This window comes from Puma concolor, chromosome F2 (assembly GCF_028749965.1).
Source record: "Puma concolor isolate L17-30 chromosome F2, mPumCon1.1.hap2, whole genome shotgun sequence".
NCBI classification, from domain to species: Eukaryota; Metazoa; Chordata; class Mammalia; order Carnivora; family Felidae; genus Puma; species Puma concolor.
Genome location: NC_141684.1, coordinates 65,076,364 through 65,099,245, shown reverse-complemented (window position 1 = coordinate 65,099,245; position 22,882 = coordinate 65,076,364). Strand labels below are relative to the sequence as shown.

At 35.7% G+C, this 22,882-nt stretch overlaps 1 protein-coding gene across 8 annotated transcripts in view; it reads left to right on the top strand.

Annotated features, from left to right (window-relative positions):
* The window catches only part of CF2H8orf34 (chromosome F2 C8orf34 homolog), a 413,316-nt gene that overhangs the window by 135,785 nt on the left and 254,649 nt on the right, over positions 1 to 22,882 (top strand). For all 8 annotated transcript variants that reach the window (XM_086696037.1, XM_086696036.1, XM_086696035.1 and 5 more), the window contains one exon: positions 17,154 to 17,326. In XM_086696037.1, the coding sequence (XP_086552163.1) occupies positions 17,154 to 17,326 (173 nt within the window). The remainder of the gene's footprint in view (positions 1 to 17,153; positions 17,327 to 22,882) is intronic.

The window sequence follows — 22,882 nt, the reverse complement described above, 5'->3', positions numbered from 1 at the left end:
TCTCTCTCTGTCCCCCAAATAAATAAAAAACGTTGAAAAAAAAATTAAAAAAAAAAAAAAAAGAAATCCTTTCCTAGTTGACATCATGAAAATAATTGTTTTTTTATTTTCTCCCAGAAGTTCTATTTTTCACATTCAGGTCTTTCATCCACTTGAAATTACTTTTTTAATATGGTAAGAAGTTGGAACATATTTTCCTCCACATGGATGATATATTTCCTATAACTGTATATTGAAAAATTCATCATTTGTCCATCAGTATGCATGTTTCTGTCACTTGTCCTGTTTCTGGGCCCTCTTTTTTCTTCTGTTGGCCTATTTGCTTATTTCTGTTATTCCATTTGGTTTGCAGTTGTATTTTAAATTGATTTGAGAGGATTGACATCGTTAACATTTCTCTGTCATCCTATTGTGAACATGACATATTTCCATTTAATTAAATGTTATGATGTTTTGTGATAAAGTCATATAGTTCTATCCAGTAAAGCCATGTAAGTTTTGTTATATTGATTCCTAGATACCTTGTACTTTTAGCTATTATTATAAATGGTCTCTGTTTTATAAATTACATTTTAAGACTTGCTGGAATATAGAAATGAAAATTATTTTTCTAATTTTATCTTAAATTCCATAAATGTACCAAACCCATATATTATAAATTGCCTCTGAATCCTCCTGATTTTTCTGTATGGGGAAACATATGTGACTGATGATAGTTTTGTTTCTTCCTTTCCATTAAGTGATAGATGATATGGGGTAGCCACATTAAGTATTCCCATTAGAAAGGGAAATAATGAGAAGTTTATAGAAATTACTGATTCTTCTTTAAAATTTTTGAAAATTTATTTTGAGAGAGAGAGAGAGAGAGAGAGAGGCAGAGAGAAAGGGAGAGAAAAAAATCCCAAGCAAGCTCCGTGCTATCATCGCAGAGCCTGACATGGGGCTTGAACCCACCCACCGTGAGATCATGACCTGAGCCAAAATCAGGAGTCAGATGCTCAACCAACTGAGCCACTGAGGAACCCTTATAAATTACTGATTCTTATGGGCACATATCATTAGGTCTTCCTATCCAAGGGGTTGGGAAGTGTTCCTTAATTGGGTCCCACTTCTGTTTTGTGGGAGTGGGAACTGTGTTCCCTGGGAGTCTCCATCTTTTATTTGCCACAGCTCATGGCTTCATCCTGTGGGAGTTTCTTTCTTTTTCGTTAATGTCTTTGGCCACTTCTGAAGAGGGTGTTGGAAGAGATACCTTTGTGCAACTTGTTTTTCAGCTTCTTTTCCTGTAGAAAAATTGTGGCCCAAAGGAGTGTTTACATCTTGTAGTCTCAGTCCCTTTTACTTCAGATGCTTTTTGCCAATTCAACTGTCTTAAATAATTTTTGGATTTCCTTTGTATCTGATCACTCTCTCTTTCTTGTGCCAAAAACCACATCCACAGTTTTCTTTCAGGACATGCCTCTCTCTAGATTTAATTAGTGGTATTTCAGGTGTTGTGAAACATCCTTAATAGGCACCATCTTAATTTTTTAGAAGTCTTAATGAAGGGCCTTATAGCCACATCTTTGATTTCTTTTTTAACCTGAAGCTCTGTCTTTCTGACAGGGCCATGGATTTAATATTAGTATAAGGATTATCTTAATTTAAAAATCTTGAGGTATCAATAAATGCTGGATATAAAAAACTCAGCCAGACTCTTAGTATTTTTTTCTAAATTTTGCTTGCAAATTGTTATTTTTTCTACTCATCTATTTCTTGAAGAAACTTAGTATACAGCTAGAAGCAAGTAGGTAATATTTACATGATTTTTCCTAGAGAGCTTCTTGCCCAATTTTCAAACTTTCTACCTTACCATCACTTTCTACCTTACCAACTTATCAGAGATGATAGTTTTACTAAATGACTAACACCACGTAACACTGGCCTCCAGTGTTTCTGGCCTCTTATAATAATCTCCTCACCATTTTTATAGCCAATACCTGTCACTATATCCCAAGACCAATGACATATGTTTTAAGTTTTTATTTAGCAGTACTTTACTTCTAGGATCAGTTTGTTTCAGTTAGCTATAGCTGTGTAACCTTTTACCCCAAAACTCAGAGGCTTGAAACAATAAATATTTTTCCTGATTTTCTGGAATTCAGCTGACCTACACTGGATCTTGGCTAGATGGGCTCAACAGATCTCAACTGGAGTTTCTCATGTGGTCTAGAGGTTGGCTGTTGTCAGCTGATATAAGGTGGACTTGTTTGGTGTCATTCAGATCTGTTAGAAATGTTTCTTATCTTCATTTTGGGTTAGTGGACTAGCATAGGCATATCTTTTTCACGGGGATGGCAGAAATAGTAGAAACATGTAAGGTTTCCTAAGGCTTCGGCTTATAACAGGCATACAATAACTTGTGTCTGTTTCATTGGCTGAAGCAGGTCACATTTAGAGGTCAATATGTCCCACTTTTATTTTTATTCTTTTTAAGTTTATTTATTTTGAGAAAGAGAGTGCTTACATGTGGAGAAGGGGAAGAGAGAGAGAGAAGAAGAGAGAGAATCCCAAGCAGGGATGCTGTCAGCCCAGAGCCCAGTGTGGGCTTGATCTCACAAACTGTGAGATCATGACCTGAACCAAGATCAAGAGTCAGACACTTAACCCACTGAGCCACCCAAGGGGCCCCATATGTCCCACTTTTAAACTATAGGGGTGCCTGGGTGGCTAAGTTGGTTGAGTGTCCAACTCTTAATTTTAGCTCAGGTCCTGATTCCAGGATTGTGGGATTGAGCCCCATGTCGGACTCGGTGCTGAGCATGGAGCCTGCTTGAGGTTCTCTCTCTCTCCCTCTGCCCCTCTGTCACACTCACATGCTCTCTCTCTCAAATGATAAACAAATAAATAAAATTAAAATTAAAAAAAAAGAAAGAAACTTTAAACTCACATGATAAGGGGCATGGACACAATGAGGTTAAACATTTAATGATTAAGGGTCATCAATGCCATCCTACCATAGGGTAAAGGCATGATCACTAAGCCAAGAGGTGCAGGCTATTGGGGATCTGTCAAAATACTCGGACATACTTCAGTTTTACATAGTTTTTGAGAAAAATGTTTGCTAATATATTAAAGACTAAAACAAAATTTTTTGAATACTCCTTCCAGTTGCTGATGTACTGGCTTTCAGCAGTTTATACTGATTACTAAAGAGTCAGGGCTACAAAGTTAGCAGAAGAAAGGAAATAATAAAGACTAGAGCAGAAATAAGTGAAATAGAAAACAGGACAATGATAGAAAAGATTAACAAAACTAAGAGTTGGTTCTTTGAAAAAATAAACAAAACTGAGACACCTTTAGCTTGACTAACCAAGATAAAAGAGGAATCAAATAAATAAAATTATAAATGAAAGAGGCAATATTAACTAATACTACAGTAGCACAAAGGATCATGAGACTACTATGAACAATTAGTGCCAACAAACTGGTAACATAGGAAACAACTGGATAAATTCCTAGAAATATATAACTCACCAAGACTGAATCATGAAGAAACAGGAAATTTGAACAGACCAATAACAAGATTAGAGCAGGCATCAAAAACCTTCCAACACAGAAAAGTCGAGAAGAGGTGATTTCATTGATGAATTAACACTATCTTTCTCAAACTCTTCCAAAGATCTGAAGAGGAGGTAAGACTTTCAAATTCATTTTCTGAGGTCAGCATTACCTTGATACCAAAGCCAGATAGGGACACTGTAAGAAAAGAAAACTACAGACAAATATCTCTGATGAATATAGATGCAAAAATTCTCAACAAAGTACTAACAAACTGAATTCAATGGCACATTAAAAGTAGCAGATAACAGGATCACAATTGTCTGAGATTTATCTCTTGGATACAAGGGTGGTTCAATATTTACAAATCAATAAATATGATACATCACATTAATAGAATGAAAGATAAAAATCACATGATCATCTCAATAAATGCAGAAAAAATACATTTAACAAAGTGTTACATACTTTCATGGTAAAAAACAAAAACTTTCAACAAATTGGATATAGAAGCAATATAACTCAAGATAATAAAAGACATATATGAAAACCCTCAGCTAACATACTCAACAGTGAAAGGTTGAAAGATTTTTCTCTAAAATCTAGAACAAGACTAAAGGGCCCACTCTCACCACTCCTATTCAACAAAGTACCAGAAGTCCTAGCCAGAGCGATTAGGCAAGAATAAGAAATGAAAGGCATCCAGATTGGACAAGAAGAAGTAAACTTGTCTCTGTTTGCAGATGACATATTCTTATGCATAGATAACCTTTAAGACTCAAGCAATAAGCTGTTAGACCTAATAAATGACTTTAGTAAAGTTACAGGATACAAAATCAACATACAAAAATCTGTTGCATTTCTATAAACTAACAGTGAATTATTATAAAAATTAATAAAACAGTTCTGTTTACAATAGCATCGAATACAATAAAATAGATAGGAATACATTTAACCCACCAGGTAAAATACCTGTATACTAAGAAATTGAAGAAGACAGAAGTAGGTGGAAAGATATCCCATGTTCATGAATTGGAAGGATGAATATTGTTAAAATTTCCCTACTACTCAAAACCATCTATAGGTTCAGTGCAATCCTTATCAAAATTCCAATGGCATTTCCCCAAGAAATAAATAGAAAAAACATTCCTAAAATTTGTATAGAATCACAAATAGCCAAAGCAATCTTGAGAAAGAAAAACAAAACTGGAGGCATCATATTCCTGATTTCAAACTGTATTAAAAAGCTAGAGTAATTAAAATACTATGGTGCTGGTATAAAACATAGACCAATGGAACAGAATTAAGAACCCAGAAATAAACCATGCATACTTGGACATTTAATATTTAAAAAGGGATCCTAGAATGCTCAATGGTAAAGTATAGTCTTTAAGAAGAGGTGCTGAGAAAATTAGATATTCACTTGCAAAAGAATGAAATTGTATTTCTGTGGTATCTGTTGCATTGTTTTCTCTTCCATTTCTCATTTTGGTTTTGAATCTTCTCTCTTTTTTTAACGTAGTTAAATCATTGCCAATTTTGTTTATTTGTTTTGGAAAACCTGGTCATTACTTTCAATGTTATGTATGTTATTGTTTATTTTGGTCTCTATTTTATTTATTTCTGATCTTTCTTTGTTACTTCCTTTCTCTACTAAATTTCAGATAAATTTCTTCTTTTTCAGGCTACTTGTTATGTAATGTTTATTTGAAGAATTTTCTTAATACAAGCATTTATAATATTAAAAATTATAAATAGAATCATAAAAGAATGAAATTGGACACTTATTTCACACCAAGTACAAAAATCAACTCAAAATGCCTTACTCAAACTGTAAAACTCCTAGAAGAAAAATCTCATTTACATTGGTATTGGCAGTGCTTTAAAAAAATTTTGGGTGGCGGGGGGAGGTTTCCTGGGTGGCTCAGTTAAGCGTTTGTCTCTTGATTTCAGCTTAAGTCATGATCTCACAGTTCATAAGTTCGAGAGCCCCATGTCAGGCTCTGCACTGACAGTGCGGAACCTGCTGGGGATTCTCTGTCTCCCTCTCATTCTGCTCCTCCTCTGCTTGCTTTCTCTTTCTCTCAAAAATAAATAAACATTTAAAAAATATTTTGAAAGAAAGAGAAACAGAGTGCAAGCAGGGAAGGGGCAGAGAGAGAGGGAGACACAGAATCTGAAGCAGGCTCCAGGCTCTGAGCTGTCAGCACAGAGCCCCATGTGGGGCTCGAACTCATAAGCTGTGAGATCATGACCTGAGCCAAAGTCAGACACTTAACCTACTGAACCACCCAGGTGCCCCTAAAAAGTGCAAGCAGTAGGGGCGCCTGGGTGGCGCAGTCGGTTAAGCGTCCGACTTCAGCCAGGTCACGATCTCGCGGTCCGTGAGTTCGAGCCCCGCGTCAGGCTCTGGACTGATGGCTCGGAGCCTGGAGCCTGTTTCCGATTCTGTGTCTCCCTCTCTCTCTGCCCCTCCCCCGTTCATGCTCTGTCTCTCTCTGTCCCAAAAATAAATAAAAAACGTTGAAAAAAAAAAAAAAAAAGAAAAGAAAAGTGCAAGCAGCAAGTGGGACTACATCAAACTAAAAAGCTTCTGTACAGAAAAAGAAAAAAATCAGACTGAAAAGGTAACCTGTAGAATGGCAGAAAGTATTTGTAAGTCGTATGTCTGATAAGGGGTTAATATCTAAAATATATAAGAAACACAGCTCAGTAGTAGAAAAAAACAAATAATCTGATTTTTCAAAATTGGGCAGAGGACCTGAATAGACATTTTTCCAAAGAAGATAGATAAATGGCCAAGTATGTGAAAAGATGCTCAACATTACTAATCATCAGGGAAATGCAACTCAAAACTATAATAAGATATCACCTTACACCTGATAGAATGTCTCTCATCAAAAAGACAGGAGATATCAGGTGTTGGCAGGAATTTGAAGAAGAGGGAACCCTTGTGTACTGTTGGTGGGAATGTAAATTCATAGGGGTACTATAGAAAGCAGCATAGGGGTGTCTCAAAAAATTAAACATGAAGCTGATTCAGCAATCCCACTTCTGAGTATATATCTGAAGGAAATGAAGTCCCTATGTCAAAGGGAAATCTGAACTTCCATGTTCACTGCAGTATTATTTACAACAGCTGAAACATGAAAACAGCCTAAGTGCCTGTTGATAGATGAATAAAGAAAAATGATTTTATATATAATGGAATATTTTTCAGCCATCAAAAAGAATGAAATCTAACCTATAGAAAGAGAGAATAGAGTGGTGGTTGCCAGAGGTGAGGGCGGTGGGGGAAATGGTTGCAAGTGATCAGAGGTTACAGACTTCCAGTTATAAGATGAGGAAGATCTGGGGATCTAATGCACAGAATGGTGACTAAGGTTTACAACACTATATTGTATACTTGGAAGTTGCTAAGAAAGTTCTTACCACACATGTACACACACGTGCGCACATACACACACACACACACACACACACACACACACACACAATGTTAATTATGTGAAGTGATGAGTATGTTAACCTTATTATGGTAATCATTTTGCATTATATATGTATGTCAAATCTTGACAGCATACAATGTAAACCTACATAAAATATATCAATTATATCTCAAAGCTGGAAAAAAATTAAAAAAGAGACAGTAGGAAAAAAGCTTTTAAGTATTACTTACATTACTTCCTTTAAACTCTAATTCAAGTTCAATGTGTGGATTAGTTTAACAATGGCTATTAGATTAAACATTTAATATGTAATTATGTGTTTCATAATTTTCCTTTTGTGAATTGGTAGGATTAAAATAATTTACTCAAAAGCTTGAGAATTTGTACAGAATATTTAATTATTTTAAATCAGTCACATCTTGTAGACTTTATGCTGAAATGGCTTAAAAATATATTAATCAGTGTTGTCCATGAATCATTTATACGACTTTTAGTTAGACATAATGATACTTCATAATTTGTGATATGACATAATACTTCATAATACTACCAACATTTGTATTGGTTTTCCTTCTATGAATTTTTAAAATTCACTTAATACAAATTTTATACTTATTTTATGAAATAATTATGCTAGTTATTATGGGGAAAACCAAGGAATTTAAGATGTGATCCCAGCCTTTCATGAGCATCTTGATTTATTAAGAAGGGAAAGCAGACTTCTGGAGAAGATGGCAGAGTAGGAGGATCTTAGGCTCACCTCATCCCACAGATACATCTAGATAATACCCACATCACTGTAAGTAACCCAGGGAACAACCTGAGAACTGGAAGAACAGACTCTTCACAACGGGACTTAGAGAAGAGGCCACATCAAAAGTGGTAGGAAGGGTAGAGACTTGGTCAGGACCAAGCTAACTCCTAGAATTTTCCATGGCGAGGAGAGACCATAGACACGAGAGGGGAAAGGAGCAGATCCTGTATCAGGCACCCCAGGCATGGGGGACCCACCCTGGGAAGATGAATAGCCATAACATTTGGCTTTGGAAATCAGAGGGGCTTGACTTTGAGAGTTCTTACAATCAGTAGCGCTAAACACCTGGAACTTTAAAAAATCACTGGGCTTGGCTCTGGGAGAGACAACAGATGATAGGAAACTGAGTCCCACCCCAAAAGAGACAGAATAACTAACAGCCCTGTTGAGGTACAGCATAAAAGCAGCAGTTTGGAAAATGCCTGAGATTGATTTGCTAGTCTCAGAACATGTGCTGGAGAGGCAGGGATCTTTAGGAGACTTCTCCAGGAACAAAGTTGCTGGTAGGAACCATTCCCTCTTCCCCTGTCCCCTCTCTGGCCTAGATACATGGGAGCCAGCAAGAACACTCTCCACCTAGCTTGCTAATAACACTATGCCCTGCCCTCACATTCTCCTGTGGACACATTTCTCCAATTCACCCTCGGCAGAAGTCCGTGCAAAGTAGTGCCACAAGCCTGTTAGTGTGCAAATAGCCTTGACGAGAGCCATCACCTCTCCAACATGACTCCAGCCCCTGGGAGAGGGTAAGGTAACCACAAATACTAGTTTGACTGCAGCCCCAGCAGTGGGCTGGGGGTAGACCTCTGGTCTGACTACAAGCCCTACCCACTAACAAAAGTTTCTCAGGAGATAACACAGGGAGAGTACTCTGCAGTTCTGTGTGACCACAATTCTGGCAAACACAAGCCCAAGGTGACCCCACACTGCCCATTACCAACACAGGGACCAAACCCTGCTCACAAAGGGCAAAGAGAGCCATTGCACATGACAGGACTGAAGGCAAAAATGGCTCAGCCACAATAGAATTAAAAAAAATTTTTTAAGTTTATTTTTTGAGAGAGAGAGTGTGCACACAAGCAGGGGAGCAGCAGAGGGAGAGGGAGACAGAGGATCTGAAGCAGGCTCTGTGCTGACAGCAGACAGCCTGATGTGGGGCTCAAACTTACAAACTCTAAGATCATGACCTGAGCCAAAGTTGGATGCTTAACTGACTGAGCCACCCAGGCACCCTGTCAGCCACAATATTAAGGCACATGCAGCACACATAGGAGACATCCCTGAAGCGCCAGGGTCTGGTAAATAGGAGACATTGTACTACAGGGCACTGCAGGACCTCTCCTTCATAAGGCCACTATTTTGAAGAGCAGAAGATGTAACTGACTCTTCAGGCACAGAGAGACAGACAAAATGAGGAGACAGAGGGATGTGTCTCAAATGAAAGATCAGGACAAAAAAGCAAGACCAATCTATATGCTGCCTCCAAGAGACTAATTTCGGAGGTAAGACACATGCAGATTGAAAGTGAAGGAATGGAGAAGCATTTATCATGCAAATGGAAGTGAAAAGAAAGCCTGGGTAACAGTAGTTATATCGGACAAAATAGACTTTAAAACAGACTGTAATCAGAGACAAGGACACTATATAATCATGAAGGGAACAATGCAACAAGAAGATATAACAATTATAAATATTTATGCACCCAATATGAAAGCACCCAAATATATAAAGCAGTTAATAACAAACATAAAGGAAGTAACTGATAGTAATACAATAGTAGTTGGGGACTTTAACATCCTGCTTATATCAGTGGATAGACAGCCAAACAATCAGCAAGGAAACAGTGGCTTTGAATGACACATTGGACAAGATGCATCTAATAAATATATTCAGAACATTACATCCTAAAACAGAAGAGTACACATGCTTTTCAAGTTCATATGGAACATTTTCCAGAATAGATTACATGTTAGGTCACAAAACAAGTCTCAACAAATTCAAAAAGATTGAAATCACATCATGCATCACATCTGATCACAATGCTATGAAACTAGAAATCAACCACAAAAAATCTGGAAAGACCACAAGTATGTGGAGGCTAAATAAAATGCTACTAAACAATGAATGGGTCAACCAAGAAATAAAGAATGTATGGAGACAAATGAAAATGAAAACACAATGATCCAAAATCTTTGGGCTGCAGCAAGAGATGTTCTAAGAAGGAAGTTTAAGAAGCAAGAAAAATCTCAACATTACCTTATACCTAAAAGAGTTGGAAAAAGAAGAACAAACAAAACCCTAAACCAGTAGAAGAAAGGAAATAATAAAGAGTAGAGCAGACATAAAGAAACTAAAAAAAGAACAAAAAACAGTAGAACAGATCAATGAAACCAGGAACTGGTTTTTTGAAAAGATCAATAAAATTGATAAAACTTTACCTAGACCCATAAAAAAATAAGACAACTAAATAAAATCATAAATGCAAGACAAGCAATAACTGACAGCATAGATTATAAGTGAATGTTATGAAAAATTATATGCCAACAAATTGGACAACTAAAAAGATGGATAAATTCCTAGAAACATATAACTTCCCAAAACTGCATCTGGAAGAGAAAGAAAATTTGAACAAAGTGATTACCAGCAATGAAATCGTATCAGTAATCAAAAAGCTCCCAACAGACAAAAGTCTGGGTCCAAATGGTTTCACAGGTGAATTATACCAAACATTTAAAGAAGAGTTAATATCTGTTATTCTCAAATTACTCTAAAAGAGAAGAGGAAGGAAAGCTTCCTAATTCATTCTGAGGCCAGCTTTCTTCTGATACCAAAACCACATAAAGACACTACAAAAAAGAGAACTATAGGCCAGTAACCTTGATGCACATAGATTCAAAAATCCTCAACAAAATATTAGCAACTGAATCCAACAGTATGTTAAAAAAATCATTCACCATAATCAAGTGGGATCTATTCCTGGAATAGAAGGGTGGTTCAATATTTTCAAATCAATCAATGTGATATATCAAGAGAAAGGGTAAAAATCATGTGATAATTTCAATAGATCAGAAAAGTATTTGAGAAGGCACAACATCCATTCATGATAAAAATTCTCAACAAAGTAGGTTAGGAGGGAGCATACTTAAACATAATCAAGGCCATATGTGAAAAACCCACATCTAACCTCATACTCAGTTCTGAACAACTGACAGCTTTCCCTTAAAATCCGAAACAAGACAAGGATGTCCACTCTCACCACTTTTATCCAACATGGTATTAGGAGTCCTACCCATAGCAATCAGACATGAAAAATGAATACATACATACATACGTACATACATACATACGTAAATAAATAACTCATCCACATTTGTAAGGAAGAAGTAAAACTTTCCCTATTTGTAGATAACATGATACTGTATATATAAAACACTAAAACCTCTGCAAAATAACTACTAAAACTGATAAATGAATTCTGTAAGGTCGCAGAATACATCAATATAGAGAAATTCATTGCATTCCTATACACTATGGACTAATAACACTACACTAATAACAAAGTGGCAGAAAGAGAAATTAGGAAAACAATCTCATTTACAATTGTACCAAAAATAACAAAAGACCTAGGAATAAATGTAAGCAAGGAGGTGAGGAGACCTGTACTTTGTAAACTATAAAACATTGATGAAAGTAACTGGACACAGAAAGATGGGAAATATTTCTTGCTCATGGATTAGAAGAACAAATATTGTTAAAATGTTCATACTACCCAAAGTAATCTACAGATTTAATGCAATCCCTATCAAAATACAAACAACATTTTCACAGAGCTATAACAAATAATCCTAAAATTTTCATGGGACCACAAAATAGCCAAAACATTCTTGAACAAAACTGGAGTAATCACAATCCCCAATGTCAAGATATACTACAATTCTGTAGTAATCAAAACAGTATAGTAAAGGCACAAAATAGGCACGTAGATCAATAGAACAGCATAAAGAACCCAGAAATAAACCTGTGATTCTATGGTCAATTAATCTTTGACAAAAGAGGCAAGAATATTAAATGGGAAAAAGTCAAGAAATGATTTTGGGAAAGCTGGACAGCAACTTGCAAAAGAATGAAACTGGGCCACTTTCTTACACCACACACAATATAAACTCAAAATGGATTAAAGACCTAAATGTGAGTTTTTAAACCATAAAGATCCTAGGAGACAGCTCAGGCAGTAATGTCTTTGACATCATGTGTAGTAACATTTTTCTAGATATGTCTCCTGAGGGAAGGGAAATAAAAGCAAAAATAAACTATCAGGACTACATGGAAATAAAAAGCTTCTGTACAGCGAAGGAGACAATCATCAAAACTAGAAGACAAGCTATTGAATACAAGATATTTGCAAATGACATATCTGATGAGGAGTTAATATCCAAAATATAAAAACAGTTATACAGTTCAAAAAACCAATAATCCAATTAAAAATGAGCCGAAGATTGAAGCATGAAAAGATGCTCAACATCACTCATCGTCATGGAAATGTAAATCAAAACTACAGTGATACCACCTCACACCTGTCAGAATGGCTAAAACCAGAAACAAGAAACAAGTGTTGGCAAGGAGGATGTGGAGAAAAAGGAATGCTTGTGCACTGCTGGTGAAAATGCAAACTGGTGCAGCCATTTTGGAAAATAGCATGGAGGTTTTTCAAGATTCAAAATAGAATCACCATATGACCCAGTAATTCCACTGCTGGATATTTACCTAAAGAACATGAAAACACTAATTCGAAAAGGTATATGCACCCCTGTGTTTACTGCAGCATTATTTACAGTAGCCAAATATGGAAGCAACCCAAGTGTCCATCAATAAGATGTGGTATATATAGATAGATAGGCATATAGTGTAATATTACTCAGCCATAAAAAATAATGAAATCTTGCCATTTGCAGCAACATGGATGGATCTATGGGTATAATGCTAAGTGAAATAAGTGAATCAGAAACACAAGTACCATATGTTTTCACTCATGTGGAATTTAAGAAACAAACCAAACAAAAAAAAAGACAGAAAAAACAAGACTTAAATATAGAGAACAAATTAGTGGTCACCAAAGGGATGTTGGAGGGGGAATGGACAAAATAGCTGAAGGGATTAAGAGTACACTTATAATGAACACTGAGTAATGTATAGAATTTTGAATCTGTATTGTATTATACACCTGAAATGAATATAACCCTGTATGTTAATTACAGTGGAATTAAAAAAATAAATAGTTAAAAAAAGGAGAGAAAACAAATAATGTGGAATATGATCACATGTACTGATAACCAGTGGTGAGAGCAGTTGGATTCATTGTGGATTAGCCAGTGGGAACGGGCTACTTGGACAGAGTAGGCCTGGTTTACTGTAACTTCTTCTTGGATAGGTTAGCTTTCTGCTGATTGGAAATACTAAGCAAATTTGTGATCTTGGGTGAATTTTTGGCCATAAATGCTTTTCTTATTAAATTTAAACAGACTTGCTTAAGAATCTCAACTCTAGAGACTTCTGATCTTAGGGAGGGCAAAGGAATATGTACTTATACATTTAGAAAAAAAATTTTTTAACATTCATTTATTTTTGAAAGACACAGACGGAGCAGGAGCAGGGGAAGGGCAGAGAGAGAGGGAGACAGAGAATCCGAAACAGGCTCCAGGCTCTGAGCTGTCAGCACAGAGCCCGATGTGGGGCTTGAACTCACAAACCGTGAGATCATGACCTGAGCCGAAGTCGGATGCTTAACCGACTGAGCCACCCAGGTGCCCCAGTACTTACACATTTTTGAGGAATAATTAGTATTTACATTGTTTAGAATTGACATTTAAATTATTTACCATGTACTTAAAATATTTTCAAGAACGTACTGCTTTTAATGTGCATCTTAAAATGTCTTTTGCTATGTAGTGATATTTGTGGTACATTGTATGTAGTGTTAAGAACTGCTTTCTTCACTGAAATCCTTTCATAAAAATTTATGTTTATTATGCTTAATCAAATATAAGTGATACATCCAAGGAAAATTTGCTGTTTTAATCTATTACAAGTAGATAGGTTACATTCAAGAATTTTTATAAATGTAACATTTTAAGAAGGCATAGATATAAAAAGAGCTTTGATCATTCTAATAAATAAGAAAAGTAGAGTTCCGGTTTTTTCACTTGTAAAATGCTAACTTCCTAACTCCTCTGACCTTCTTTGCGGCTCTTTGTATTTCTTTGCCCATCAGCTATTTCCCACCGAATTTCTGCTTTCAGCTACTGTTAAAACAATTTATCCTTCTCTCAGTGCTCTACTCTCCACAGCAGTGACATCTATCATTTTATTTAATTTCCCAGTAAGCGACCAGGAAGTTATTTCTAGAAAATTCTCTGCAGCTCTCAACTTTTGATCACACTCAACTCTAAATTCTATTTCACATTTCTCATCGATAGTGCCCAAACCCACACCTTTCTCTTGCCCCCATTCTTCTCTGTTGAGCCTATAACATAAATCTCCAAGCCCAATTCTGCTTCATTACATAAATGCAGTTAATAACACTGAACTAATTATCCAACCTTTTTAATAGTCTATCTATAAAATAAAACTTCATAGGATCAAAATTTGCCCCATCAATCTCTGTTCTGTTACTCCGCGCATTTTCACAACCAAGCATCCACTCTTCCTCAACTTGCTCATTCTTGCTGTTCTTTTCACCTTTTGCTTCACATTTATATCACAAATATGGAAGTGGTTTTAACGTAGTCCACATCCTTAAATAATCGCATCTAGCATATGTACAGAAAACTGTGGTTTAACTGTGCTACCTACTAATTCATTTGATACAGTGGGTTTTGTAATACCCATCTGCACTGTTTTACATTTGGAGAAAGTGAAATTCACAAAATAAATAACATTTCAGACGCATAGATCAAAACTGGTTCTGAGGCTGTGAATGTATTTATAATTTTTTAAAATTCTAAAACAGAACTTTGCCTCAGCTTGCTTTTAAAAACAAATACAGTTTTAAAATTTAACAATATTGCTGTTAATTTTAATTCTTTTGCTTCAAAGCGTATTAAATTGTTATACCTGAATGTGCCTTTCTTGTAGTTTCAAAACAGTAATTTGATTACATGATTTCACAGTTGACAGCCATAATAGTTCCTTGATTTCCTGACTATGGGAACATAAATACAGAAGGAATTCTGATTATTTGTTAAATTACTAAAATTTATCTGGTATATTTTTATGTGAGCTAGAGAATCAATATTAAGATATATAACTACTTTCTGTCCCTTTATATCACTTGGATATTCATGAAATATGTCCTAATCATATTTCACATGTTGCCTTTGGTATTGTATTCGCAGATTAATTAATATTACATTGTATATTGTTATGCCATATTTTTATTGTATTATATTTGTATAATATTTTGGAGAATTATAAAAACTCAGAAGGCCAGGTCTGCATCTTTAAGAAATTATTCAAAACTTTTGTCATACTAAAAACTATAGCAAACATAATTTAATGCAAGCCTGTTTCTCAGATCAGGATATTTTTAATACTCATTCTTTTGGCAATGAGTTCCTATTAATCATAATATTGCAAAGACATGGAAGGAAGCACCCAAAGAAGAAACTAAAATTACCTGTAGTTCCTCTTTTTAGATAAATCCACAAAATTTTGGTCTTACCATTGTTTCCCCAACAAATCAAGCTGTTTCAGGCACATAGTAGGTCTTAATAAATATAAGAAAATGAATAAATGAGTAGGATTAGTGTATGAATGATGAATTATAGTATAAACTCTGACAATTGGTTTTATTTTTCCTTTTTGTAATGCAAATGCTGTACTTAAACCTTGATTGTCAAAGTGTCCACTTCAAAGATGACTGTCTCCAGTAAACACATTGTCAGTCACAGTAGACTAGATAAAGAGCCAGGCCACCTCCCCTGACTGAAGCTCTTTGGTGTTAGAGATCTTGGTTGATTTCAAGTACTGACCATTTGGGCCTCTTGTTTTTTCTCTCCTTGTGCTTTAAATTCCCATTCTTCTGTTTTAAATTCACCAATATAGAATGAGCCCACAAAACCCTAGGCTTCCACCCTCAACCCCAATAAAAATGGAACCCCAACATTCTGCTAGCTCTCTCTCTCATCAACCTGTGACCTCACAGTGTGGCCCCAGGTGTGCTGCGTAATTTGCAGGCCTTATAAACAATAAACTTTTAATTTTTCTGAGCTTCCTGATGGTTATTGATGAAGGGCATCTTGCAATCATAATAAGAACCACAACATTGGTTATTGATAGGCTGAGATCAGCACAAAACATTGATATACACCCATATGAATTTTTAAAACAAAACTAAAATCATAGAGTAGGCACTGCTTTTAACTGGCCTTTTTTTCTCACTTACTGAGATATCTCTAGCAATGACTCACATCTAGTATTTGAGTACCTTTCAAAGGTTATTAATTTATTTTTAGAGAGAAAGAGAGAGTGAGAGAGAGAGTGAGCGCACATGAGTAGGGCAGAGGGAGAGAGAAAGAATCCTAAGCAGGCTCTGCATTGCCAGTGTACAATATGTACAATAGACTGCACAGAGCTCCAACCCAGAAACTGTAAGAGCATGACTTGAGCTGAAGTCAAGATCTGGAATCTTAACTGAGCTATCCAGGCATCGCTTTTTTAAAATTTATTTATTTATTTTGATAGTAGAACCTTTCAAAATATTAAATGATTTAAATGGTTAAAGTATCATTTAAAGAGCCACATCATACCCAAGTCTATGAAAAAAGATCACTTTAACGTGTTTTGTTTAGCTAGCATACCTGTTATTGATTTTGCCCTGCTTCTAACCTACACTGGATGGCTCCCAGTCCAAAATGTTTCACAGTTGGAGACAATCCATCCTTCCACTGCTGTCTCTTGACTTTATTCCCTTACCTCACCCCAGTTTCCTCCTAAGAAATTTTTATCATTTCCCAGTAACACTAAGCTCTTTCACTGTGTGCGCCTTACTGCACACTTTTCTTTCTGTCACAAATGCTAGTCTCAGCTCGTCCTTCCTGAGAACACACATGCAGCCTTCTGATTCCAAATAAAAGATTTCATTCCTGGATCCTTTGTCACGGTGACCTAAAGGAGTCAGCACAAATTACAAAGAATAAGTCATCTAATAAAAATGGAAATTTTTAGTCAATTCAGAAAGAAAAAGAACATTTTGATTTACGGAAGTAGTTGAAACTGTAGACAAAATTATTTCCCTGCCGTCCTATTAATAAGAATAAGTGATCTGAGTCAGTATATTCTTTTCTCCTCTTTAGGAAACAGTGGCATTTAATTCTTCTCTTCTGAGACCCCGTGTGATTGGAGAATGGATTGGTCGAGAAGAGAATGATGCTGACCCACTAGCAGCTGAAATGCTACAGCCCCCAGTTCCAAGAAGTAAAAATGAACAATGGGAAAATGAAGACACTAGCTCCAGCCCTGCAGGAAGGTGAGATGAGATGCTTTCCAGGATTCTGAATTTGGTTAATCGTTAAAAGCTAAAGGGAATATAAATCCAGGTGCATGATTTTGACGATAACTTAGCAATTTTGTATAGAAAATTATGTTGGGTTCCACATAAGATAAAAGTTAATTTCTCTGTTTTAAAATTAAAGTTTTACTAGATTTGCTTTTAGATTTTGGTTTTGATTTTTTCTTTATATCTAAGAATGTCACCATCTCTTTGCTACTAAGACCAAATAGAGAAATAATTTGAAATACATAGGCTGTCAGCCGAGACCCACTATAATGCTGGGCAGGGAGTGACTGATTGTTAAGAACTGGAGATGGAGGGCTTCTCATTTACCAGAGAGATGTAGTTGGTTATTAGGGGAAATAAAATTATTAAATGTACAATAGACTGCACAAAGCAGAAGAGAAAATACAAGAGAAAATACAAGAGAATACAAGAGAAATACAAGAGAATACAAGAGATATTAAATACAAGAAATTTACAATACAATACAAGAGGAATACAAGAGAATACAAGAGAAAAACCTTAGTTTAGAGCCACTTAGGTTTGGAGCTGGTAACTATGTTTGAACATAATTCTTTAAAAACATTTTTTTTATGTTTATTTCTTTTTTGAGAGAGAGAGAGAGAGAGAGAGAGAGAGAGCAAGCTGGGGAGGGGCAGAGAGAGAGGGAGAAGGAGAAAATCCCAAGCAGGCTTTGCACTGTCAGTGCAGAGCCCAATGTGGGGCTCAAACCCACAAACCCTGAGATCATGACCTGAGCCAAAACCAAGAGTTGGAATCTCAACTGACTGAGCCATCCAGGTGCCCCTGATTGAACACAATTCTTTTCATTTGCTGTGTTTAATTTTTGAAGTATTTATCATTTGTAAATTTGTAAGTCTGTATTTCACTTACTCAGTCCTATGATGACTCAAAATGGTGGTGGGAGATTTGCCTTAACTTTCCATATGCTAGTAGAAGTAGGGTAGTTTTGACACCTGGGTAGTCCAGATTATATTTATTAGAAAAAGTGCATTCAGAACAACCTTTTTTTTTTTTTTAATAGCAATTGCAGTGAATAAAACCCGAAATGAAAACTTCCACTAGGAAGTTGGAGTGAAAAAGCATTATGGAGGCAAGACTTACACGAGACTGAGAAAACAGATTTAAATACTCCTGAGTTAAAATGTGACAGAGCTAAAACTTTCTTTGGGTGCTACTAGCTGACCACCACAGAAGAGATTTTCCTATTGATAGCATGGCCACAGTAACTTTGTATTTCCTACATTAAATTTAGCAGCAACCAATAACTATTCTTTCTCAAGGAGAAAATTGTATTTTCTACAATGTAATAGCTTTCAAGGGTTTTTTATTTTGACTTATCACTTGACTAGAAGGAAGGAAATTCAGAATTCTCATTAATGTGCTTCAAGGCATATAGAAAATTGATTCTATTTCCATGAGAAATAACTTTTAAATTATTTAAATAGTCCTATATAAGGAGAAGGAAACCATTTTTAAAAATCCATTTACCTTCTTTTGTGAAATGCCAGATCAATTTCACCTGTCAATGAGGGTAATTTTATTTTTAATACCAGACTTATGAAACCCACTAGACCTTTATCTTTATTCGTTGCCAGGTCTTTAATGTAAACTAGAGAAATGTCAACTTTCATTTTGCTTTCATTTAGTCATAATAATAATCGGAGCTATTTATTGCAAATGTTAGTGCTTCTATTTTCTTCCCAGCTTCAGTGAGCTCCGATTCCCTCTTGAATACCCAATAAAGGGGAATCTTTCCTTCAATACTAGTCAAATTCCTTACCCAGAAAACTCAATCCATGAAGCTCTCTTTCAAATATTTGTTATGAAACGTCATGTTTAGTTTTATTATTCTCTGTTTTTAAATTATGAGTTGAAGTATTACCTGTAAAATGAAGAAAGGTGAAATCCTGCCCCGATGCCCCAGCAGAGCAGAAAGAATGCATGTGTGTCTGAACTTGGCTTAAAAAATAGTGACAAACTATGGGTGGGAAACTATGTCTCTCCTATCTTCTAATACAAAACAGGATTTTGAATTTATACCAGGAATTCACATAGCATTAGATTTTATTTGGAGGAATAAAAATGGATTGGGGGAAATTTTTTAATGACTCTAGAGGCTATAACTAGAGTGTTAGCTTTTGTTTTTAGTAATGAACTTGTAGTATAACTTACCAGTCTTAAACATTAACAGACTAAATTATATTATAGACTTCGGTAGGAGATTTAATTTTCAAAGATGACTTCTTCCATTTTTCTCTCCCCTACTGGGCCTGGATCATTGTCATTGCCAGTAGACATCTGTTATGTGAGTGAAGGAGGCACATAGAAGGCTGTTAGTAGATATCTGCTAAATAAAGCTTATTTATAAGAAGGATTGTTTATAGTCTATCTGAACTTTTTGCCCCTTCCTATCACAGTTTTTCCTGTTGTTAATTGCTCAACTCTTATTTGAGTGGCTGTTATTATAACACTCTATCTTTAGTACATAGCCAATTTTTTTCCTAAGGTCCTGCATACAGAACATTGTATGAAGGGGGTTAGCAACTTTAGCATACACATTTGTCACCTGAATGGTTAAGTTGGCGAAAATATGAAGGCAGTTATAAGGGCAATATGGAGAAACTAATAGGATAAGACAAGAGCTACCGACCTGGAGTTCATGACCCCTACATGGTCTCTGATGGACCCAAGAGATCTGTGAATCTCTTTATATTTGAAAAAAATTAATGTTTATTTATTGTTAAGAGACAGAGACAGATCGTGAGCATGGGAGGGGAAGAGAGACAGGGAGACACAGACTCCGAAGCAGGCTCCAGGCTCTGAGCTGTCAGTACAGAGCCTGACGTGAGGCTCAAATCCACAGACTGTGAGATCATGACCTGAGCTGAAGTCAGACACATAACCGACTGAGCCACCCAGGTACCCCTGTGAATCTCTTTAAATGAAATTATGTGGAAAATGGGGGCACCTGGGTGGCTCAGTCGGTTAAGCGTCTGACTCTTGATTTCGGCTGAGGTCATGGTCTAATGGTTTGTGAGATGGAACCCTGCATCCAGCTCTGCACTGACAGCGTGAAGCCTGCTTGGGATTCTCTCTCTCCCTCTCTCTTTCTGCCCTTCCCTGCTTGCATGCGTGCTCTCTCTCTCAAAAGAAATAAATAAATATTTAAAAAAATAAATTATGTGGAAAGTGTTCTGTGTATGTGCAGATGGGCATTTTCTTTCTTAGATTCTCTAAGGGTCCTATTAAGGAAGGTTAAGAAACAAATTAAAACATCTGAACAAGAAAAGGAACAGGGATTTATAAAAGAGAGAGGTGAAGGCATTGGGAAATGATTGAAGGCTTTCTGAGATTGTTAGATACTACCAGTTGGCATCAATTGTTATGGCTTGTCTAACCATTTAATGGGAAAGCCTATGTGTTGATTGCACATTTAGAGTTATTAAAAAATAATCACACATTGATAATACAGATGTAAATAAAAATTGAATGTAATAAACATATAATTGTATGTTAAGCCATTTTAATTAAACGTTGCAATAGCTGGGTAATGGATTTCCTAAAATTACTAGCTAAATCGTAACATGCATTTGTAAATAGGCTTCTCAAGCCTTGAAAGCTTAATGAAACTCCTCTGAGCTGAATCACTTTATTAAAACAAGAATATCAATACATATTATAAGATCTGGTAAATTGACTTTGTTAAGTGAACATTGCTATCAGACGGTAAATATGCCATAAAATGAATAGAAAATCTTACAATTTAGAAATATATATTAAATATTTTTTAAAAAGCTAAACTCACTTTCCATTAAGAAATGTTTCTTTTCATTAAAGCTCATAATTGCTTGTGAGATCTCTGTTAATGAAGCCTGAAAATGTTCCCTTCCTCTTGGAGCTTCCTCAATTGGCAGCAAGAGACAAATAATAAACAAGTAAATAAGTATAAAAATATGTACCATACGTTCAAGCAGTGATAAGTGACAAGATGGAAAATAAACCAGAATAGGAAGGAAGAAAATGGACAAAGGACACTCTTTTTCATGAGAAGTCCAAGAACAAAGAAATAACCTTAATATTGTCAGATTTTAGCTGTTGTAGACATGATAGAAAATATGTAATACATATGTCAGAGACTAAGTCAAGCTTAGTAATTTAGGGATATTCTAATGTAAATTTTAAGCGGAAAGAATGTTGATTAATGGAAAATTAATCTTTCAAAGGAATCAAAAACAGAAGCCTTAAAAATACCTAAAACAAATGTACCTTATGACTCACTCATTTCTTTTTGAAAGCCAAAATGGCATATAACTAAATCACACATTTATTACAGAATGTTGATAGGGCATTTTGATAAGTTCAAAATTTGTTATTTCTCATTTATTTAGGAATTCATTCATTTATTTCTTTAGGAAATACATATCCTAACTCAAGTTATTCTTTTATGAAACTCATTACTAGTCACCTGTGGAATCATAGACTCATTGGTGGACTCTTCCTAGGCAGTCAACACGTAATCAGTGTCTGGGATTCATAGCCTAGCAATGTCTTCATGACCAAACCATGTATTTTAATAAGACTAAAGGAAACACTTCCTTCAACCTTTATGAAAATTATCTTGGTCATTGTTGTGTTGAATAGGAATTACACATTTATAATCTGCCCTTTGTTCCTCATCTTTGACAGCCCAATCTACGTATTTTTCCTTATCCTGTTTCACTACCAATATATTTCCTGGATTTTTGTATCTCTCAAGTTGGAAGACTCCTATAGATCTGCTTAAATTAATTCTTACTTTATTTAGTGTGTTTAAAAATGGAGTTTAAAAGAAAAAGTGATTTATTATTTATTGAGCATTAACACAAGGTAATGTGCTAGATACTGCATGAGACCAATATGAAAAAGAACATCTTAGATTCAAAATACAGGTATTTACTTTCAGATGAGTAGAATGACAAGGAAATGTGTTTTATTTCTGCAGCTCAGCACCCACAGTGCCTGTGTATGTATATATATATAAAACACTTAGTGTCTGCTAAAGTAATTATGAAAACTTCATATAGGGGCGCCTGGGTGGCTCAGTTGGTTAAGCATCTGACTTCGACTCAGGTCATGATCTCATGGTTTATGAGTTTGAGCCCCATGTTGGGCTCTGTGCTGGCAGCTCGAGCCTGGAAGCTGCTTCGAATTCTGCATCTCCCTCTTTCTCTGCCCCTCCCCTGCTCGTGCTCTGTCTCTCTCTCGAAAATAAATAAACGTTAAAAAATTAAAAGCATCACATCTAAACATTAAAAAAAAAAAACAGAACTCTTACGCATAAGCCAAAATGCGACAATGAAGTGTGAAACTTTTTATGATCTCTTCAACAACCTGGACGTTAATGCAAAGAGAGTCCTTTAATTTCTGCCTAGAGACAAGAGAAAGGGCACAGATTCTGCCTGCGAGGCTATAGTGGCGAACTAAAGAAGCTTAGGAGGTAGGTTAAGAGAGGAATAATCTTTTTTT